The 20,045-nt window shown below is 42.7% G+C and overlaps 1 protein-coding gene across 8 annotated transcripts in view; it reads left to right on the top strand.

Moving 5' to 3' along the window:
* The window catches only part of DGKH (diacylglycerol kinase eta), a 185,588-nt gene extending 167,227 nt beyond the window's left edge, over window positions 1-18,361 (top strand). For 5 of the 8 annotated variants that reach the window (XM_047755789.1, XM_047755785.1, XM_047755787.1 and 2 more), the window contains 6 exons: window positions 2,791-2,896; window positions 4,639-4,731; window positions 8,126-8,245; window positions 9,430-9,538; window positions 11,223-11,353; window positions 17,704-18,361. In XM_047755789.1, coding sequence (XP_047611745.1) covers window positions 2,791-2,896; window positions 4,639-4,731; window positions 8,126-8,245; window positions 9,430-9,538; window positions 11,223-11,353; window positions 17,704-17,793 — 649 coding nt within the window. In that variant the 3' untranslated portion in view covers window positions 17,794-18,361. The remainder of the gene's footprint in view (window positions 1-2,790; window positions 2,897-4,638; window positions 4,732-8,125; window positions 8,246-9,429; window positions 9,539-11,222; window positions 11,354-17,703) is intronic. The other 3 variants (XM_047755790.1, XM_047755792.1, XM_047755788.1) reach the window with 2 other exon arrangements.
* Window positions 18,362-20,045: the final 1,684 nt, after the last annotated feature.

Genomic DNA, 20,045 nt, shown 5'->3' with positions numbered 1-20,045 from the left:
AGGACATCTCAGGGAGTTTGGGGCGACTGAAATGTTAGCATGGTATATTTGAGAGAGTTGGAAATGTGGGTGGAGAGGTAAGGAGGGTCCAGGTCTTTATGAGGATGTTTTTTCTGGAAGCAGTGTGCGGCTTGTCTGCAGGACAGCAAATCTGGGGCAAAAGGGAACACTGTCAGAATGGCTCTGATAGAAAACAAGAGATTGAGGCAATGGAGACAGAAAGGAGAAGAGAGATTTAAGATAGGTTGGAATCAGAGTTCTCGCTGTGGCACAATTGGTGGCATCTCTGTAGCACCAGGACGGAGGTTCGATCCCCAGCTAGCACAGTGGGTTAAAGGATCGGCCATGGCCACAGCTGCAGCGAAGGTTGCACCTGCGGCTGGATTCCGATTGCTGGCCCGGGAACTCCATATGCCGTGGGATGGTGGAAAAAGATAGGTTAGGATCCAAAGTTGCTGTGTATATGTGGGCATGGACAGGATGACCCTCAGGTTTCTAGTGAGTGGCTATTTGGATTACAGCACCTTTGATGAACCCATAATATTCAGGAAGAGGAGCAGATTTTAAAAGAGAAGTGCTAGGAGTTCCCGTCATGGCTCAGTGGTTAACGAATCCGACTAGGAACCATGAGGTGGCGGGTTCGGTCCCTGCCCTTGCTCAGTGGATTAAGGATCCGGCGGTGCCGTGAGCTGTGGTGTAGGTCGAAGACGAGGCTCGGATCCCGCGTTGCTGTGGCTCTCGCGTAGGCTGGTGGCTACAGCTCCGATTCGACCCCTAGCTTGGGAAGCTCCATATGCTGCGGGAAGCGTCCCTAGAAAAGGCAAAAAGATAAATAAATAAATAAATAAATAAATAAATAAATAAATATAAAATAAAAGAGAAGTGATGGATTCTCTCCTGGACTTCTGAAATGTAAGTGACATTAGAACTACCGAGGAGGAGATTTAGTTGGCCGTCGAAAATGTTGATCTGAAGTCGATTTACCACTTCCTTTTTCCTGGAAAGCTAGAATAACAGTTACCCATCTCTGTTCTTCTGACCGATCACCTCTTCTTCGTGATGCTCAAGGTTATTGGTAAAGATGTGTGAGTACAGTTCCTCTGTGCCTTGCGTATCCACTGTCTTTCCTTAAGGATTAAACCCGGAGTTCCCATGGTGGCTCAGCGGTTAACGAACACGACTAGTCTCCGTGAGGACGTGGGTTTGATCCCTGGCCTCACTTCGTGAGTTCAGGATCCGATGTCACCGTGAGCTGTGGTGTAGGTCGCAGACATGGCTCAGACCTAGCGTGGCTGTGGCTGTGGTGTAGGCCGGTGGTTGTAGCTCCAATTCGACCCCTAGCCTGGGAACCTCCATATGCCGCGAGTGCGGCCCTAAAAAGACCAAAGACAAAACAAAACCAAAAAAAAAAGAATTCACCTCTTTTCCTTTACTCTTGATTCAAGTATCTGGGACTTCTGTCTCTTCTTTTGTTCTATCCTTTGCAGATCAAAGATAATGCTCCTTGAAAATATCAGAAGCCAAAGGGTTAGCATAGTCTCACCTTCCCGTCCTTCTGCAAACCTTACAACATTTTCTAGCAATCAGTAGAACTTTTCCTCCCTTGTCTTCTTTGGCCTCTTTTCTCTCCAGGATCCAGTCTTTTTAGGACGATTCTTGAAGGTTTAGATTCCAAAGGACTGTGGCATAACAGGCTTTGGCACTGAATAGCCATAGATTCAAATCCTGACTCGTACCACTGATTAGCTTTATATACATACTAAAGCTCTCTGAGCCCCTGTGTCTTCTATAAAGTAGACAAAATGAATCATAGCTACCTTTCAGATTGTGAACATAAAATTAGAAAATGTGGAAGTTCCCGTTGTGGCTCAGCGAGTTAAGAACCTGACTAGTGTCCATGAGGAAGCAGGTTTCATCCCTGGCCTCGCTCAGTGGGTTAAGGATCTGGCGTTGCCAGGAGCTGTGGTCACAGGTGAGGCGTGGGTCTGGCGTTGCTGTGGCTGTGGCGTAGGCCAGTGGCTGCAGCTCTGATTCGACCCCTAGCCTGGGAACTTCATACGCCATACCTGCAGCCCTATAAAAAAATTAAATACATAAATAAATAAATTAGATGATGCCTATAAATCCCTTGGCACATAGGTGATAAGCTGGCAATGTTCTTCCCCTAATCTGCTTTTTTTGAGCCTGGTTGAAGTTTTCAGTGGATAATGGATGAGCATCTATTCGATACATTTGGGGTCCCTCTCACTTCCAGTAATACAGCAAAATCAAATGTTACTATATTTTGTTCTTCCAAATAGCACCTCATTATGCTTATCTCTGATTCTAAGCCTAACTCTTTACCTAAAAGATTTGGGGGATAGTAGTTTTTGTTTATAGTATGGTTTGAATTTTGTAAATCTACCCAACGCCATTCACAACTGAGCAGTTAATAAAAAAGAAAATTTCCCCTGACGACTTTTTTTTTTTAATATTGGTTTTTAGGGCCACACTTGCAGCATATGGAAGTTCTCAGGTTAGGGGTCCAAACAGAGCTGTCGTTGCTGGCCTCAGCAACATGAGATCCAAGCCTCATCTGTGACCTACACCACCAACTCGAAGCAATACCCGATCCTTGACCCACTGAGCAAGTCCAGGGGTCACACCCAATCCTCATGGGTACTCGTCTGCTTCTTAACCCACAGAAACACAATGGGAACTCCCTTTTTATTTATTTTATGCTGCTACTTCTACACATCAGAAAACTCAGCAATGCTCAGAAACGTTCTTTTGTTTCACGTTTGCTTGCAGGATTTGTGATGCAGCCACCATCCACTGTCTTTTGGAACAGGAGCTGGCGCACGCGGTGAATGCCTGTTCCCACGCACTGAACAAAGCCAACCCACGCTTTCCAGAGGTGAGGAGCTAATGGTAAATGCCCATTCCACCGATTTTTTTGGTTTTATGCATATAGTTTGATGCTATAAAATGTGCCACACCCTTTGTTTTTTGTTTGTTTGTTTTTGGTCTTTTTGCCATTTCTTGGGCTGCTCCCGCAGCATGTGGAGGTTCCCAGGCCAGGAGTCTAATCAGAGAGCCTTAGCTGCCAGCCTACGCCAGAGCCACAGCAACACAGGATCCGAGCCACATCTTTGACCTATACCACAGCTCACGGCCTTGCCACTGAGCAAGGGCAGGGATCGAACCCGCAACTTCATGGTTCCTAGTTGGATTCGTTAACCACTGCGCCAAGACGGGAACTCGTGCCACACCCTTTGAAAGAACATAATGTAACCTATATGATCTCTACCAGAAGTTTTGCATTCATAGCCACATTTTATTTTCCTTTCCTGCCATGTTTCTTTTCCTGCTCTTAAATTTTCTCTCTTTTTTTGGGGGGGTGTCTTTTTAGGGCTGCACCCATGGCTATGGAGGTTCCCAGGCCAGGGGTCCGATCAGAGCTGCAGCTGCTGGCCTGTGCCACAACCACAGCAGAGCCGGATCCTTAATCCACTGAGCAAGGCCAGGTATGGAACCCGCTTCCTTGTGGATATGAGCCGGGTTGGTTACAGCTGAGCCATGCCAGGAACCTCCTTTTCATTTTTTTTCTATTTCACTTTCAACCACTTGTCACCTTCCCGTCTTCCTTGTACTCCTTCTCCTTTTAACCATCGTTCCTTTTTTCTCCTGCAGACCTTGATATCATGCATTTTAGTGGCACTGTTTATTTCTTAATCTGTCCATTGAAATTGGTCTTCATTTGGTTTTACTAAATCAGTTAATCTTTTAGTGTGGAAGTGGAAATTTCGCAACTTTGGTAAATTTTTAATGTAGAAATAATAATAGACAGGATAGACTGTAACTCTCTGGAAATGTGATACATGGTGCAGGGAAAACCAGTATTTATTGTTTCAATTTTTCAATTACAGTCACCTAAGCTAATAGACAAAGAAGTGTCAAGATTAAACTAAAAACCAATCTGGTTGGAACTACTTAGAGTGAAAGGCAGTGGAGAGAACGAATTATGTTCAGATCGTGCCCCTTTTAAAACATCATTTTCTGGAATTCCCGTCATGGCTCAGCAGACTAGTATCCATGAGGATCAAGGTTCAATCCCTGGCCTTGATCAGTGGGTTAGGGATCCAGGGTTGCTGTGAGCTGTGGTCCGAGATGAGGTCGCAAACTCATCTCGGATCTGGCATTGCTGTGGCTGTGGCTTGGCCATCGGCTACAGCTCCAATTCAGCCCCTAGCCTGGGAACCTCGATACACCGAGGATGCAGCCCTAAAAAGCTCCCCCCCCAAAAAAATAAATAAATAAGTCGTCATTTTCTTTGACTTGACTCCTTTATGAGAGTACGTGTCTGTTGTCACCTGCATAGACATGTTTGTGTGTCTGAGATGTGATCCTGAGTATATTCCCTGGGTCAGTGAATTCTTTTGCTTCTGTGGTCTTAGAATCAGAAGAGCTCATGCTAACAAATGTGAGTGTGACATTTTGCAATTAACATAGAATCGCGGTAGATTTTAAAACTATCTCTGTTTGAGATGCGAATTTAACTGGGAAGCGTGAACGTAAAAGTACCTGCTGCTGTTTGAATTCCTATGTGCTGCAGAACTACTTGTCTTTGATGTTTTTGTTTTTGTTCTTTCTTCCTAGAGTCTTACGAGAGACACTGCCACTGAAATAGCCATCAATGTGAAGGCCCTATATAATGAAACAGAATCTTTACTAGTTGGCAGGGTTCCTTTGGTAAGGAAAAGAGACAGGGGATGACATGAAGATGGTGATGCATGTGTGGGTTCTTGCCTTTGTTAGGGAGCATGCATTCGTCCGATTCTAATACAGAAGCAGCCTCTGGCCTCCATCCTTGAGAGCTTCCCTTTTTACCTGGCTCTTGCCCTCAAGCGCAAACCTGGCCAACCCCAGGAGCTATGCTTCAGGCTCAAAGGAGTGGCGATTTCCCCTCACTGTGAGTTTATGCAATCCTGCTCTCCGCAGTCAGCTTTGAGAATCTTGAACTTTACAAAGAAGAGCAGACATTTTTCAGGGGCTCATGAACCCTTGAATGCAGAAAAGCAGAGGAAGTCATGGGCTGTGTTCTCGCAGTTAACCTTTGTAGTATGATTGTCACTGTTTTCTAGATGTGCTTAAAAAAATGATACTTTCTCGGAGTTCCCGTTGTGGCTCAGTGGTAATGAACCCACCTAGTATCCATGAGGACGCAGGTTCGATCCCTGTCCTCAGTGGATTAAAGATCTGGTAATGCCATGAGCTGTGGTGTAGGTTGGCAGCTGCAGCTCCAATTTGACCTCTGGCCTGGGAACTTCCATATGTCGCGGATGTGGCCCTAAAGAAAAAAGACACACACACAAAAAAGATACTTTCTAGACTCATTGTTTTAAGGAGAAAATTTCGAGAACTAGGCATATCTAAATTAACTCAAGATTGGTGCTAGAAATCAAATTGAGGCCAAGTCTGAATCTGACCACAGTCCATGGACTTCAATCAGAAGTGCTAGGAATCCATAGACGTTCTGTTTGGTTTGCACAGAGTCCTTGCCTGGTCAGCCTTTCTTCCCTCACCCTGGAAAGGTTCTAGCACGTTGGGTCTTTTCGCCACCTAGTGTCTGATTGTAGATTATTCACACATGCTTTGCAAAGGTAGAAAACCTGGTACGTTAGCTATTTTTTTTCGTCCTTGTGCCAATTTTGATTGATTGATAGGTGATGAACTTAAACTATTTCTCCTAACTGTAATTTTATCTCTTTCTTGGGCAATTGTATACATTTAAATACAAGTGATAGTAAAAGTCACAGTATCTGGCACAGGGGGAGAATGGGAGCCTAGCTCACGGTAAGTGATTGGTTGGGATTTCTGTTCGACTGGCTCCAGAAGACTATTGCCCTTGGAGCGTCCTTTGCTCTGAGAAGGGAAACTTAAAGGTTGCATGAGGTCCATTGGTTTTACCCACTTCCAGGGGAACCTCAAATAGGACTTCCATGGCTACCTCTGCTATGGTCACGAAAAGGAACTTTGAGGAAGAAACACTGGCTCTCTCTTTTGATAAAACCAATGGGAAGACCTTCTTGGCCGTTCTTGGCACTTGTGTTACTAGCCAGAATCTTCCGGCTGCTCTTCTAAAATTAGTCCTATGGGAAATCGAGGGAGCTGTGATGTTGGCCCCAAATTTCGGATGAAGCATGTGTATTGCTGTGTGTTATTTGAAATACATTTAAGGTCATTTGAGTGCAAGAACCATAAGTATGATTTATTCTGTATTTTAGCTGTCTACACTGAACGTACCCATTGTTCCTTGGTTAATATTAATCAAGGATGTTACATTGAAGCAGAAGGATCCCCTTCACTTTTCAATCTTCTGTCATGGTCCAATGCAGTGTTTGGCTTGAAATGTATTCCAGTGAACTTTTTAAAAACATTTGGCAATATTGATATCAAAATTGTCAATCATATTTCAGAGCGACTACATTATACTCTTTATTTTACTGATATGATGAATATGCCAAAAGCATATTGCTTTTGGAAGACATGTGTTCTTAGACAAAAAGGAAAGTGGTACATTTTATGTGAGTGGAGACTGTCTATATTTTTATTAACTTGTAGAAGTGCTGGAAACTTTGAATGACAGAGGGGGGAAAATAATGTCCATAATAAAGTAATACAACGTTGTCTCTGAACTTTCAATTTGAAATCCTGTGGACCTTTATGAAGGTCCACTGCAATTTTAAAGTCATTTATAAAAGTACTGATTAGTTTCTAGAGACCTTAGAAATAGTGTAATCACATTCTCCTGTTTATTGAGGGGGAAACTAAGACTCATAAAATCAATTCGCCTTCCCTTGGTTGCAGAGTTAGTAACAAGTCAGGACTAGAATTCAGTCCGCTCCTCTTCCACTGTGCGTAAGAGTGTTTCTTTTACCTGTGTTCATTTATTGAATTTGTAAGTGACATTTAGTAACTACTGCAAATGAGGGGATAATAGGTGACCAGTTAAATTCTTTTTCAAAGTTCCAAACCCTCTTCCAGGTTTCAAGCCTTTCACTTTGCTCTGATTTGCCCAGTAGCAACAGGTTGGTTGGTTTGTTTCTTTTGGGGGCCACCCCGTGGTATATGGGGTCCTGGGCCAAGGATCAGATCTGAGCCCTAGTTGCAGCCTAAGTCACAGCTTCTTCAAGCCAGATCCTTAACCCACTGTTCCAGGCTGGGGATAGATCTTTTGTCCCCAAGCTCCCAAGATGCCGCCAATCCCATTGCATTATAGCAGGAACTCCTGTACAACAGCTTTTATCCCAATTTTTTTCTAAGATTCATGGTTTTTTTTTCTTAAGCTTATTATTTTAATTATCCAGGAGATTTTTGTGCCAAGCAGTTCTTACTATATGACATGTTTATGACCAATTTAAAATATTATTATTTGTTCACACAGTGACCTATGTAAATCAGAACAATTTTTGCCACCAACAAGTAGAATAATGCGATGCCTCACTGGGGAAAGCTGGGAAAATAGGCAGATGGATGCAAGGATAGGAAACATAGAGGAAGGGACTTATATAGAAATAAATAAATAAACACCAAAAGCAATACTCTTCTCTGTGAAATTCCTAAAGTCACACAAACTACTTATATCATCTTTGGTCAATAAGGATAAATCTTCTCCAGGTTTGCTTAAATGAACTCAATGTAAAATAATTTATTCTTTTTTCTGTATTCTTTTATATTAAAATAAAAACAGCAACAGGAGTTCCCGTTGTGGCTCAGTGGAAACGAATCCAGCTAGCATCCATGAGGATGTGGGTTTGATCCCTGGCCTCACTCAGTGGGTTAAGGATCCATTGTTATCTTGAGCTGTGGTCTAAGTCCCAGACATGGCTCAGACCTGGCGTTGCTGTGGCTGTGGCATAGGCTGGCAGCTGCAGCTCTGATGTGACCCCTCATCCAGGAACCTCTGCATGCCTCTGGTGCAGCCCTAAAAAGCGAAAAAAACAACAAACAAAAACAAACCAGCAACAATCTGACCTAGCTCAATAAGAGGTGAGGATGTTTGGTGTGAAAAAATAATGTATTCTCTTTGCGGCTGGTTGCTGAGGCTTGTTTCATTTTGTTTTTTTAATCTGCTGGTAAATAGCAGTTGGAATCTCCACATGAAGAGCGGGTATCCAACGCCTTACATTCCGTGGAGGTGGAGCTGCAGAAACTAACAGAGATCCCTTGGCTTTATTACATCTTACACCCAAATGAGGATGAGGTATGTAAAATGCACCTGTTTCTTTATCAGTATGTAGGCTGTATGACCATAGAATTCGAATGCATCTTTTAAAAAAGAGATGTTCAGGGGAAGACACGTTCGGAACACAGTCATCCTCCCTTATTTGCAAGAAATTCACTGCAAGACCCCAGCAGACGTCTGACACCACAGATACTACTGAGCCCTAGAAATACTGTGTTTTTTCCTATACATACATGCCTGTGATACAGCTTAATTTGTCAGGCACAGTAAGAGACTAAGAACAATAGCTAATAATAAAATAGAGCAGTTATAACAATATACCATAATGAAAGTGATATGAATATGGCCTCTCTCTCAGAATATCTTGTTGCACAACCATAACGCCTTTTCCATATCAGCTGAGTGCTTCACACACATTGTGGCCATAACCTTTGCACTTTGCGGGGCAGCAAGCAAAACTAGCGCCAATTTCTTCTGCCTTCTTCACAATTTCACAGACAGAAGATCTGTTCCTACCGTAGATCTTAGCAGCCTCTGCATACGTATGATTTTTTTTTCTTTCCTGAAGTCGAGAGCTTTCACCTTTTCATTAAAGGAAGCAGTTTACAGCTTCTCATTGGCACCTCCAAATTGCCAGCATCACTCCTCTTGCCCTTTGGGGCTGTTGTTAAGTCAAATAAGAGTGACTCGAACACAAACACTGTGATACCTCGACAGTGGATCTAATAACCCAGATGGCCACAAAATGACTGGCGGGCAGGATACCCTGGACAGAAGGATGATTCCCATCCTTCATGTGGTGGATCAGGATGGCTCAAGATTTCATCTTGCTCCTCGGAACAGCGCACAACGTAAAACTTATGAATTGTTTATTTCTGGACTTTTCCATTTAATATTTTCAGACCGCCATCCACCGCGGGTAACAGAAACCGCGGAAAGCGAATCCACAGGTCAGGGGAGACTCCTGTACACTTTCAAATGCAATCCTCTTGAACCAGTGAAAGAAGGCTTTTGTGTGAACACAGGCATCTGATGGGAATCAGTACATTTTCGGGAGCTGTAACATCGTGAACGTTTTTGGAACAAGTTATCACTTCAACAGTATTTTGTGTCTATAGCCTTTTCTCTTCCCTTTGCTGTCAGAGTGGGTTTTTCCTCTCTTACTATCCTGAGAAAATTCTTTTCTTGCTCGACTCAAACAGGAGCCCCCAATGGATTGCACCAAGAGAAACAGCAGAAGTACGGTCTTTCGCATTGTGCCCAAATTCAAAAAGGAAAAGGTTCAGAAGCAGAAGACAAGTTCACAGCCTGGTAGGTGATCCGCACGAGAAGAGAAAGTATGGCATGATGAAAAAAAGAACGTGACACCATTGAGGTGATGAAAATGATCTGAGGCTAGAGTGGTGATCACCGTGCCAGGTAATGAATGTACTACATGCCGGTGAATCGTACACCCTAAGATGGTAAAGTGGTGAATTGCATCTTATGTTCACTTTACCACACTAAAAAAAATCATGTGGTCCCTAAATTAAGTCCAACTCCAAGTAGACATCTGTAGGCATCATGCACACAAGACTATGAGGTGGAGTTCCCGCTGTGGCTCAGCGAAAACGAATCTGACCAGTAACCATGAGGGCGCAGGTTCCGTCCCTGGCCTCGCTCAGCGGGTTAAGGACCCAGCGTTGCCGTGAGCTGCGGTGTAGGTTGCAGCCGTGGCTCGGATCTGGCATTGTTGTGGCTGTGGTGCAGGCCGGCAGCTGTAGTTCCCATTCAACCCCTAGCCCGGGAACCTCCAAGGACCGTGGGTGTGGCCCTAAAAAGACAGAAAAACAAAAAAAGACTATGAGGTGGTGGCTGTTCACTTCTGCTTTGCTGGGTGAATATCAGTGTCTCTGATATTCTTCAGGTGGTTCTTCAGCAGCCATTCAAGGCTTCTCCCTCGCTTTCCTTCTTCAGAGGACACAATCTGTGTCCTGTTGATACATGGAAAGTAGAGACTTTTCATTTACTCCTTTAACGTGCTGACTGTATCTTCCTCCTCGAGTTATATGTTCTCTTCCTCCTGTTTTAAGGCCGCACGACGCCCTTTCAGCCCCTCGGCAATGACAGCCCCCCCGTGACACTTGCATTCTCAAGCAAAGATTAAACTCTCGCTTGGATGTCCTTTCTAGTTCCCTTGCCGCCTTTCCCACGAGACTAAATGTAACGCGGTACCACTGCTAAAGCACCTTCAGGTTCTGTGTCTGTGATGCTGGGTGCCTTTCATAATCAAATCATTTGATAATTCGGAGCTAGCTCTAACCTGACTATTGACCATTGCGGAATGGCTGTTGAAGGGCATTTTAAATCCACACGTGGCAAACAGACTTTTATTAAGCTAATCGTTAAGTAAAAGGTATAAGAGAGCGGTTATCCACGCTGGAAAACAACCACCCACCTAATCTTAGAAAGCAGCATAGACAGTTTTTAGATGATCTTACGTGGACTTAACAGTACATGTATCGAAAGCATAATCAGTAAAGGCAGTACTTGAAGCCAGCCAGACTCGAAGCAGAAGTTTATGTAAAATCATACCCGGTGTCAGATTTTAAATTTTAATTAGCATTTGTTCCACATTAAACTATAACGAGTTTCAGGTATGGTCTTAAGGGAGATCATAAGAACGTATTTAGACCTTATCCTACTGGTCCAAATCATGAGAAGTTTATTTTGATACATCTTGTGTACTTCGGGTGCCTTTAAGGAGGAACTTGACCTAAAGGCAAAGGTACAGACGCACAGCAGTGAATGTCTTCGTACCGTCAGAGCCTCGTGTTGATGGACAGCCTGTCACCTGCATGAGAACAAGCGGAATTGTAGTTTTGTTGAGACAACACCTTGAGCCTCTCCCTTTGCTAGCACTGCCGCTGTACTCTGTTTTGCATCTTCTTTGGCCACCCTTTGCTTTGTAATGCATTGAGCATGTAGAAATTAAGGGGGTTTTGCTCTTTGGTAGTTCAGAAATGGGGCACAGAGGAAGTTGCTGCTTGGCTGGATCTGCTCAATTTGGGAGAGTACAAAGAAATCTTCATCCGTCATGACATCAGAGGGGCTGAACTTTTGCATCTGGAAAGGCGAGATCTTAAGGTATTTCCTTTGTGCTACTCTTCTGCTCTCAAAATTGTTCTTGCAAAACAGACTCCTGTCTCCTGCGCTTTTCTGTCCTGTGCTTATAGCTTGGCTGATGTTATGTGAACATGAAGTAACCTCCGATGCATTGTCCTGTGGTCTGAGTTCCTTGTAAGCTTTTGAAACAAGAATGTCCGCAATTATTTTTGCGTCAAAGTCATTTTCTGTGGCAGCCAAAGCTTAGCATGAACTTAGACGTTTTTCTCTGCATCCATTGGTGCGGCTGTTCCTGTGCTAAGACTTCCAACTGGATCATGCTTCCATCAGGTCATTTTATTGGATCAACATGAAAGGTGGTATTTGTTGATGAAGATAACTGAAAATATCAGATAACGGGTTAACAGCTAAAAGTTAATTCAGAATACCAATAACAAAGCCTTTCTAACCTAGGGACATAGATGAGAGACTCACAGCAGTGGCTACTAAGAGTCCTATGGCTTGGTTCTATTTTTTTTTTTTCCCCTTTGTTTTTAAGGCCGTTACCCGAGGCACATGGAGGTTCCCAGGCTAGGGGTCTATTCAGAGCTGTAGCCACCGGCCTACGCCACAGCCACAGCACCACCAGATCCAAGCCACGTCTGCAACATACACCACAGTTCATGGCAACGCCGGATCCTTAACCCACTGAGTGAGGCCAGGGATTGAACCCGCAACCTCATGGTTCCTGGTTGGATTTGTTTCCACTGCGCCACGACAGGAACTCCTGGTTCTATTTCTAAATTGGCCTTTGAGAGGTCACAGGAACAATGAGACAAGTAAGTTCAAATTTCCTTCCCATGACTTATTACTAAAATTCTATTCTTCTCAAAAATACATTTCTTATTTTCTTCAGCAAAGGAAGTAAACATTATGCTTTGGTTTTGCTAGAAAGCAGCTCAGAGCCTATTTGTCTTTTATGACAGGGAAGGAAAATTATTAACTCGTGGTCCATAGCAATTCCTGATTATTCATTGAGTGGATCCTCAACAATAGAAATGGCCAGCATAACCTGTTCTGTCCAGAGTCAGAAACAGGATTTTGTCATGTTATATTTTCTCACCACATACTGCCATTTAAAAGTTCCAAGACTGATGCATAAGCAAGTGACACAGCCGTCAATGTTTGCAGGATTGATTCCTCTCCCGTAGACCAGGTTCTAAAATGCATGGAATTTTGAGACAGTGAATTCCTAAGTTCACGAACAGCTGTGCCCTTATCTACAAATACATTAGTAGAAATCTTTGATCTCATAATGGATAATATACAGATTTTTATAAAGCAAAGCCATACAGTTCTAGCACACCAAAAGTAGACACCACTCATACCTAAACATTTTTACCCAGAATAATAATAAAATAATAAATGAACTAATGACCTTAGTTGAGAGTCCCAAATCCAGAGCATAGCAACATACACGGTGTTAAGAGTTCATAAAGTAAAAATTGACTTCAAAACTTGAAATGAAGAAAGTTCCCACTGTGGCTCAGCGGGTTATGAACCTGACTAGTATCCATGAGGATGCGGGTTCCATCCCTGGCCTCGCTCAATGGGTTAAGGATCCAGCATTGCCGTGAGCTGTGGTGCAGGTCGCAGACGAGGCTCAGATCCAGCATGGCTGTGGCTCTGGCGTTGGCCGGCAGCTGTAGCTCCGATTTGACCCCTAGCCTGGGAACTTCCACATGCTACAGTGTGGCCCTAAAAAGCAAACACAAAAAAAAAAAAAAAAAAAAAAAAACCAACAACAACAACAAAAAAAAACCACCAAAAAAAACCTTGAATGCCTACCAAAAAATGCAGAGGATCATTACATTTAACATCTTTTGTGCAGCTTCTGCTATCCTAGGCAGCAATATTTATTAAATAGCTGCTTATTAATATACCATGCCAGCTTCTCTAGGTAGCATCTGCCCTCTAGAAGTTTGCATTTTATTTGCCATAAATAAGCAGACATTTGGAGTTTCTACTGCAGTGCAATGGGATCAGTGATGTCTCTGTAAGCACCAGCGCATGGATTCAGTCCCTGGCCAGGTACAGGGGATTAAGGATCCAGTGTTGCTGGAATTGCGTGTAGGTCGAAACTGTAGTTCAAATCTGACCCCTGGCCCGGGAGCTCCAGATGCTGTGGGGTAGCCAAAAAAAAAAAAAAAATTAGCATACATTCAAGGCAAAGATTGTGTGTATAAACATATGTGTATGTTCATACAAACATATAAAACATATGAATAGATGCAAACTAGTGCCTTTGGAGTGGATAAGCAATGAGATCCTGCTGTCTAGCACAGGGAACTGTATCTACTCACTTGTGATGGAGCGTGATGGAGGATAATGTGAGAAAAAAGAATGTATATATATATCTGTATATATATACTTTTAATGTATAAAAGTGACTGTGTCACTTTTCTGTACCGTAGAAAATTGACAGGACACTATAAACCAAGTATGATGGAAAAAAAGAAAAATATTTTTAAAAATTTAAAAAAAATAAAATCAGTGGACCCATGCTCAAAAGAAAATTAAAAATTAAAAATTAGGAGTTCCCGTCGTGGCGCAGTGGTTAACGAATCCGACTAGGAACCATGAGGTTGCGCGTTCGGTCCCTGCCCTTGCTCAGTGGGTTAAGGATCCAGTGTTGCCGTGAGCTGTGGTGTGGGTTGCAGACTCGGCTCGGATCCCGCGTTGCTGTGGCTCTGGCGTAGGCCAGTGGCTACAGCTCCGATTTGACCCCTAGCCTGGGAACCTCCATATGCTGCGGGAGCGGCCCAAGAAATAGCAAAAAGACAAAAAAAAAAATTAAAAGTTAAACATAGGAATATGCACAATGAGTAAAGCAGATATTTGCAGAATGAAAAACCAAAGCTCCCACATAAACATTAGACCTATAAGACCTGGATGGAAAGAAAGAGAGAGTAAAAGGGAGATGATTATGAATTACTTTAAAGGAGTTCCCATTGTAGCTCAGCAGGTTAGGAACTAGGATCCATAAGGATGCCGGTTCAATCCCTGGCCTCGCTCAGTGGGTTCCGGATCTGGCATTGCCATGAGCTGTGGTGTAGGTCCCAGACATACTGTATGGTGTGGCTGGGGCTGTGGTGTAGGCTGGCAGCTGCAGCTCCCACGTAAAAATCGAAGTGTTTTTATTTTTAATGCAAATTCCATTCTTTCCCTTAAAACTTCTTTCAGAAATTTGTACTGACGTAGTCTGCCTTAACTCTTTTGGTTCTAAAACAGGCTGTGGGGCAGTGGCAAAGGAAGGTAATTTTACAGAAAGAGCTTTCAGGAGAGCAAAGCCAAGCTCGAGACCGAGCTGCCCTTGTTCTCTGCGCTACGAGGGAGCAGATGCTTCAGAATCAAGTCTCTAAGCATTGGGGAAGGGCTACCTACCTACCCGCTAGGCAATCTTATCCATTCCTCTGGCTTCAGATACTGGCTGTGCCTCCATCAGTGGTTCACAAGGTTCTGTCTCCAGCCCCGACCTCATGTATCTGCAAACCTTAGGATTGTATCACCAACCTTTCTCGCTACTTGGCTGTCACCCAAGGATGTCAATCTTAACATGTCCTAAACCAAGCTTTTGCTCTCCTGTCCTCCTCCCATTCTACCCCTTCTCCAGGATTCTCCATCCTAGTAACTCAGGCAGCCGAACCAGAGAAACCCAAGGTCCTGTTCTGCGCCTTCCTCTTCCTCATCCTTTCCCCCCTGACTCATTAAACCCATCACCAAGCCAGTCTGATTTTCACCTCCATCCATTTCTCTTTCTCCTGTCCACTGTCCTTACTCAGGAGCTTCCTAACTGGCCCTTCCAGTGGCCCTCTTGCCCTCTCCTGTCCATTACCCGCATCGTAACCAGAGCCATATTTCAGCATCCCGTATGTCACTTGCCTGCTGAGAACCTTTCCGTACCTTCTTCCCATTTCAGTTAGAATAAAATCAGTGGCCCCGTGCTCAAATCAGTGGACCCACCTCCATGGGATGCCTACAGGTTCTGCCTCTGTAATCAGCCTGCTGTGGAATCGCTGGCCCTTGCTGGGCTGTACCCTTTCTACCCCGGCCTTATTTCATTTGCTTAAAAATACTAACTCCTCTCACCCTGGGAGTGTACCCTCCTATGGTACGCTTCTCCTCCTGCGTGTCACCCAGGTCACTCCTGCTCAGATCCTGGCTCGGGTCTTACTTCTCACCAACACAGCTAGAGGCAGCAGGGTGACCGTCTAAAGGTAGGACAGGGGAAATAGTTCTCATGTGCTTTAATAGACAAATAAACCAATGGCATTATTTGACCCCCACCCCCACCCCATCCCCACCCCCGGAAGGCAGTAGGAAAAGTGAGGGACACCAAAGAAAATGGTAAAGACCCAGGGTCTTTGGTTGGTTGGTTTTTCATGTTTTCCACTTGGAAAGTTGTACACGTTGCATGGAGAACGGTAGCAATATCCTCAAAGCCTGTCTCTGCAAAGTTAAACCAATGCGTCCAAAGGAAGAAAAGACCAACATTAAAGAATGTGATAAAAAGAGATAAAGAAACAGAACAAACGTCACAGCGTGACTTTATCACAGCCTAACTGCAAGTATCGAACTCACACTAAAGAAAATACAGCTAAGATGTTAGTGTAACTCTAGGAAAAACATTCATCTCTTGACACTAAAATAACTTTGAGTAGAGTATACGTCTCTCAAAGAACTTATGTGGTTTTTTTTCTTTTTTCTTTTTTTTCTTTTTTTTTTTTTTGCCACCCCTGCAACACATGGAAGTTCCCAGGCCAGCTGTGACCTATGCCATAGCTATGGCAACATCAGATCTTTAACCCACTGCGAGGGGCTGGGGATCAAACCGGCCCCTCTACAGCAACCTGAGTTGCATTAATTCCGCAGCAGGAACTCCTCCAAGAACTTTTTATTCTTGAGAATACAATGTACATATGGCCTAAAATGCAATTTTAAATTAAATATTAATATTACATTTCTTAATCAGTAACTATGCTATCACAAAGCATAAAGAATATTGAAATAGTCCACGTAAATCAAAGAATCTAAATGCCACCATAAAAGCATTTACATTCATAGCTTCCTCAAGGGTTTGGCCTTGCTTCTAAGTTTGCTGTTTTTGCACATACTCAAGAAATGTATAATTGTGGAGTTCCCATCATGGCACAGCAGAAACGAATCTGACTAGGAACCATGAGGTTGCAGGTTCGATCCCTTGCCTCGCTCAGTGGGTTACGGATCCAACATTGCTGTGACCTGCAGTGCAGGTCACAGACGTGGCTCGGATCTGGCGTTGCTGTGGCTGTGGTGTAGGCCAGCGGCTGTAGCTCCGATTAGACCCCAGCCTCGGAATCTCCATATGCCATGGGTGCGATCCTAAAAAGACAAAGAAAAAAAAAAAGACCAAAAAAAAAAGAAATGTATAATTGCAGATGACCTGGTGTCATATGAACAAATATTTTCCAGGGTCAGTTACATATTGTAAAAATGTTTCCCTGAAATTATTCCAAGTTTGAAAAGAGCACTGGCTGTGGAAGGAGTATTTTCCAAAAGGATTCAGGAGCCACCAGTGGCATTTCTGCTATAGAATCAAAGAGCTCATAAAGTATATGGGGCAGGGTGGGGAGAATGAGAGAGAGAGTGTGTGTGTGTGTGTTATTTTCTCAGACAAATAATCTTGTGGTACCTTATAATCCTGTTTTCCAGGCTGCTTTGGAAATTACCATTGTACAAGTTTTCAAATATTTCACACTCTCTGTTTTGGGAAGAAGTTATTTGACTTCCTGTATTGGCAAATTGATTGTGCCCTTTATGCTTAAGAAAACTATAGGGAGCTATAGTTCCTGTTGTAGCTCAGTGGTAATGAACTCAACTAGTATCCCTGAGGATGCAGGTTCAATCCCTGGCCTCCCTCAGTGGGTTAAGGATCCAGCGTTGCTGTGAGCTGTGGTGTAGGTCGCAGATGGGGCTCAAATCCCCCATTGCTTATGGCTGCGGTGTAGGCTGGGAGCTACAGCTCCCATTGGACCCTTAGCCTGGGAATCTCCTTATGCCTCGGGTGTGACCGTAAAAAAAAAAAAAAAAAAAGACAAGAAAAAAGAGTTTAAGACGGTATTTTTTTTCACTAATTAATAATTTTTAATGTCAGGTTTTTTTAATACACTTACTTTTCTAACTTTCACTTCCTGAATCATTGACTATAAGCCAAAAAGAATGAACTGAGTGCTAACTATGTTATTTGTTAAAGTATTTTATCCTCAGTTTTTGCTTGTCAATAAACTTCTTTCTTTCTTTTTTCTTTCTCTACCTTCCTTTCTTTTTTTTTTTTTTTTAATTTTTATTAATAGGACCTGGGGATACCGAAAGTGGGTCATGTGAAGCGCATTCTCCAGGGAATTAAAGAGCTTGGAAGGAGCACTCCCCAGTCTGAGGTGTAATCACATTGGTGCTATTCCTTGGAAGGGAAGTGATTGCGACTCAATACAAAGTCCTTGGGAGCCACTGGCTGTTCTGGTAGTTTCTGCCCAGATAAGTAAGCACCACTGAGGCACCTCGATGGCTTGATATTTTGCTGCGGGTGAACGTTTTGATGTGTGGTATCGGAAAATATTTTTTTGTGCCAAAAAAAATATATTCCACAAAGCCATTTTCTTACTGTGCAAACCTGACACGTTCAAATATGCTCATATTGGTAAAAAGGTAACAGGGAGCTGAGACCATTGACTTGGCTAAAAGGTGGAATTGCCAAATGTTTACTTTCTTTTAACCTGGTCAGATGGAATGTTCTTACTGTGCAACCACATGACAGTGTGAGACTAAAACTTCTTGGGTTTAATTACTGGAGGCATTGGCTTCTCTCTTCAATTCATTGGCTAGAAGACTTAAGATGTAAATTAAGCTGTGGTTTGAATTGGCATCACCTCAGATTCTTAGCACTCAGTGGTCAGAGAGTTTGGTCAATACCCCTCAAATACTATGAATGAATGCACATCTTAATGCACGGTGTTCCTGCCTGAATTGTCTTTTCTGTTTCTTGCATGTCACATTTAATACGCTAACACTTAGTTTTAATGTCAGCTTTAATGGAATTTAATTTATTACTACCTAAGAACCTTTGGGTTGGCTAAAGTCACTCTTCTGTTCTTTGTTGTGGAATTTTACATAAACACTCTAAGAATTTGTGAACATGTGTCTGTGCCCTCATCAACAAATGATAGATAGCTTATCAAGCCAATTTTATACCAACCTACCACACACCGTAGGTGTGCACATGAAAATTCTCTGGATATTTTCATGGAGTCACATGTTCTCTTGCCTCACAAAACTTACTATAGCTTTCCAAACCGAAATTCCCCGAATCTGTTCTTATTTGTCATTTCAATGTAACGATTATTTAATACTCTGTTTGCATCTACGATACAGCAGACTCTTGACATCCAGGAATTTCCCCAAGGTCTCAACCGGAATTTGTATACTGACTGGTCACCCAGGCTTACCCACCAGCTAAAGGGACTCCTGACCTGGACTTCCCCAAACCGAGATTTCACCATTTCCTTTTAAGGGCTTTCCATTATTATCATTATTATCTGACTTAATTCTTGTTCCCTATCAGGTGGATATTATTTCCCTTTTTCTAAACCTCTACTTTAGTGTAGCTCATGAGAAGTCAAAATTACAATGATGAAAATCTTTGAGGAGTTCCTGTCGTGGCTCAGTGGTTAACAAACCCAACTAGTATCCATCAGGGCCAAGGGTGTGGCCCTCAAAAGACAAAAAAAAAAAAAAATCTTCAAAAGCCAACGGCATACATATCAAAAAGTCACAGAAATATCCTTTAATAAACTTTCTTTAGGCATTCTATACCAAAAAAATTAATTATGATATTTGAAAACCTTCTCTACAAGAGAAATAAACAGGGTACTGACCCAGTGGTGACAATTTTCATAAAGTAGCTTTCTAGATAGGTGCTTAATAGATATCCATGCACACACACACACATATATATATATACACATGTACGTGTAATACACACATACACACATAAACATATTTACATTCATACTTGCATGTATGTAATCTGAAATATACTCTCATTGATATTTTCTAGATGTTTATTTGTCAAAGGAAGAGACATATTGATGGGAAAACACTTGAAAGGAGCTGTCGTCACACACATAATTTAATTATATCCAAAGAGGTTAAATCTTTGACACTTGATTCTTATTTATAACTTGGGCATTTACTAGCAAAATCACAAAATTTGGATATCTTACAAATAAATGTCCATAGGCTCCTGACCAAGCGTGGCCTGACTCTATATTTTACCAAAGCTGTGAATAAATGAGAATTTTCAGAGCGAATTGCATCAAGTAGCTTAAAAGAGCAAAGAGCTACTCATTTAATTGTTTTAATGTTATCCACATTTGGGACATCAAAAGTCTTCTTTTCCAGTCCCTTTTTAGTGTCCCCCGCCCCTGCAAAAGGTCCCCCACTCTTTCAAGCATTTCCCTGTGAAATCAAAATCCGTAGGTGGTCCGGGGTTCTCACAACTCTCCTGAGATCACAGAACCCTGTCCAGCTCCACCACAAAAAAAAAAAAAAAAAAAAAGGAAGGGTGGAGATAGGAGGCAAGGAACCCTAGGAGAGAATGAATTACTACAAAAATCTTTATTGCTTTTTCCCTCCCCCC

Source organism: Phacochoerus africanus, chromosome 13 (assembly GCF_016906955.1).
Source record: "Phacochoerus africanus isolate WHEZ1 chromosome 13, ROS_Pafr_v1, whole genome shotgun sequence".
NCBI lineage: Eukaryota > Metazoa > Chordata > Mammalia > Artiodactyla > Suidae > Phacochoerus > Phacochoerus africanus.
This window is presented reverse-complemented; position numbering and strand designations above follow the sequence as displayed.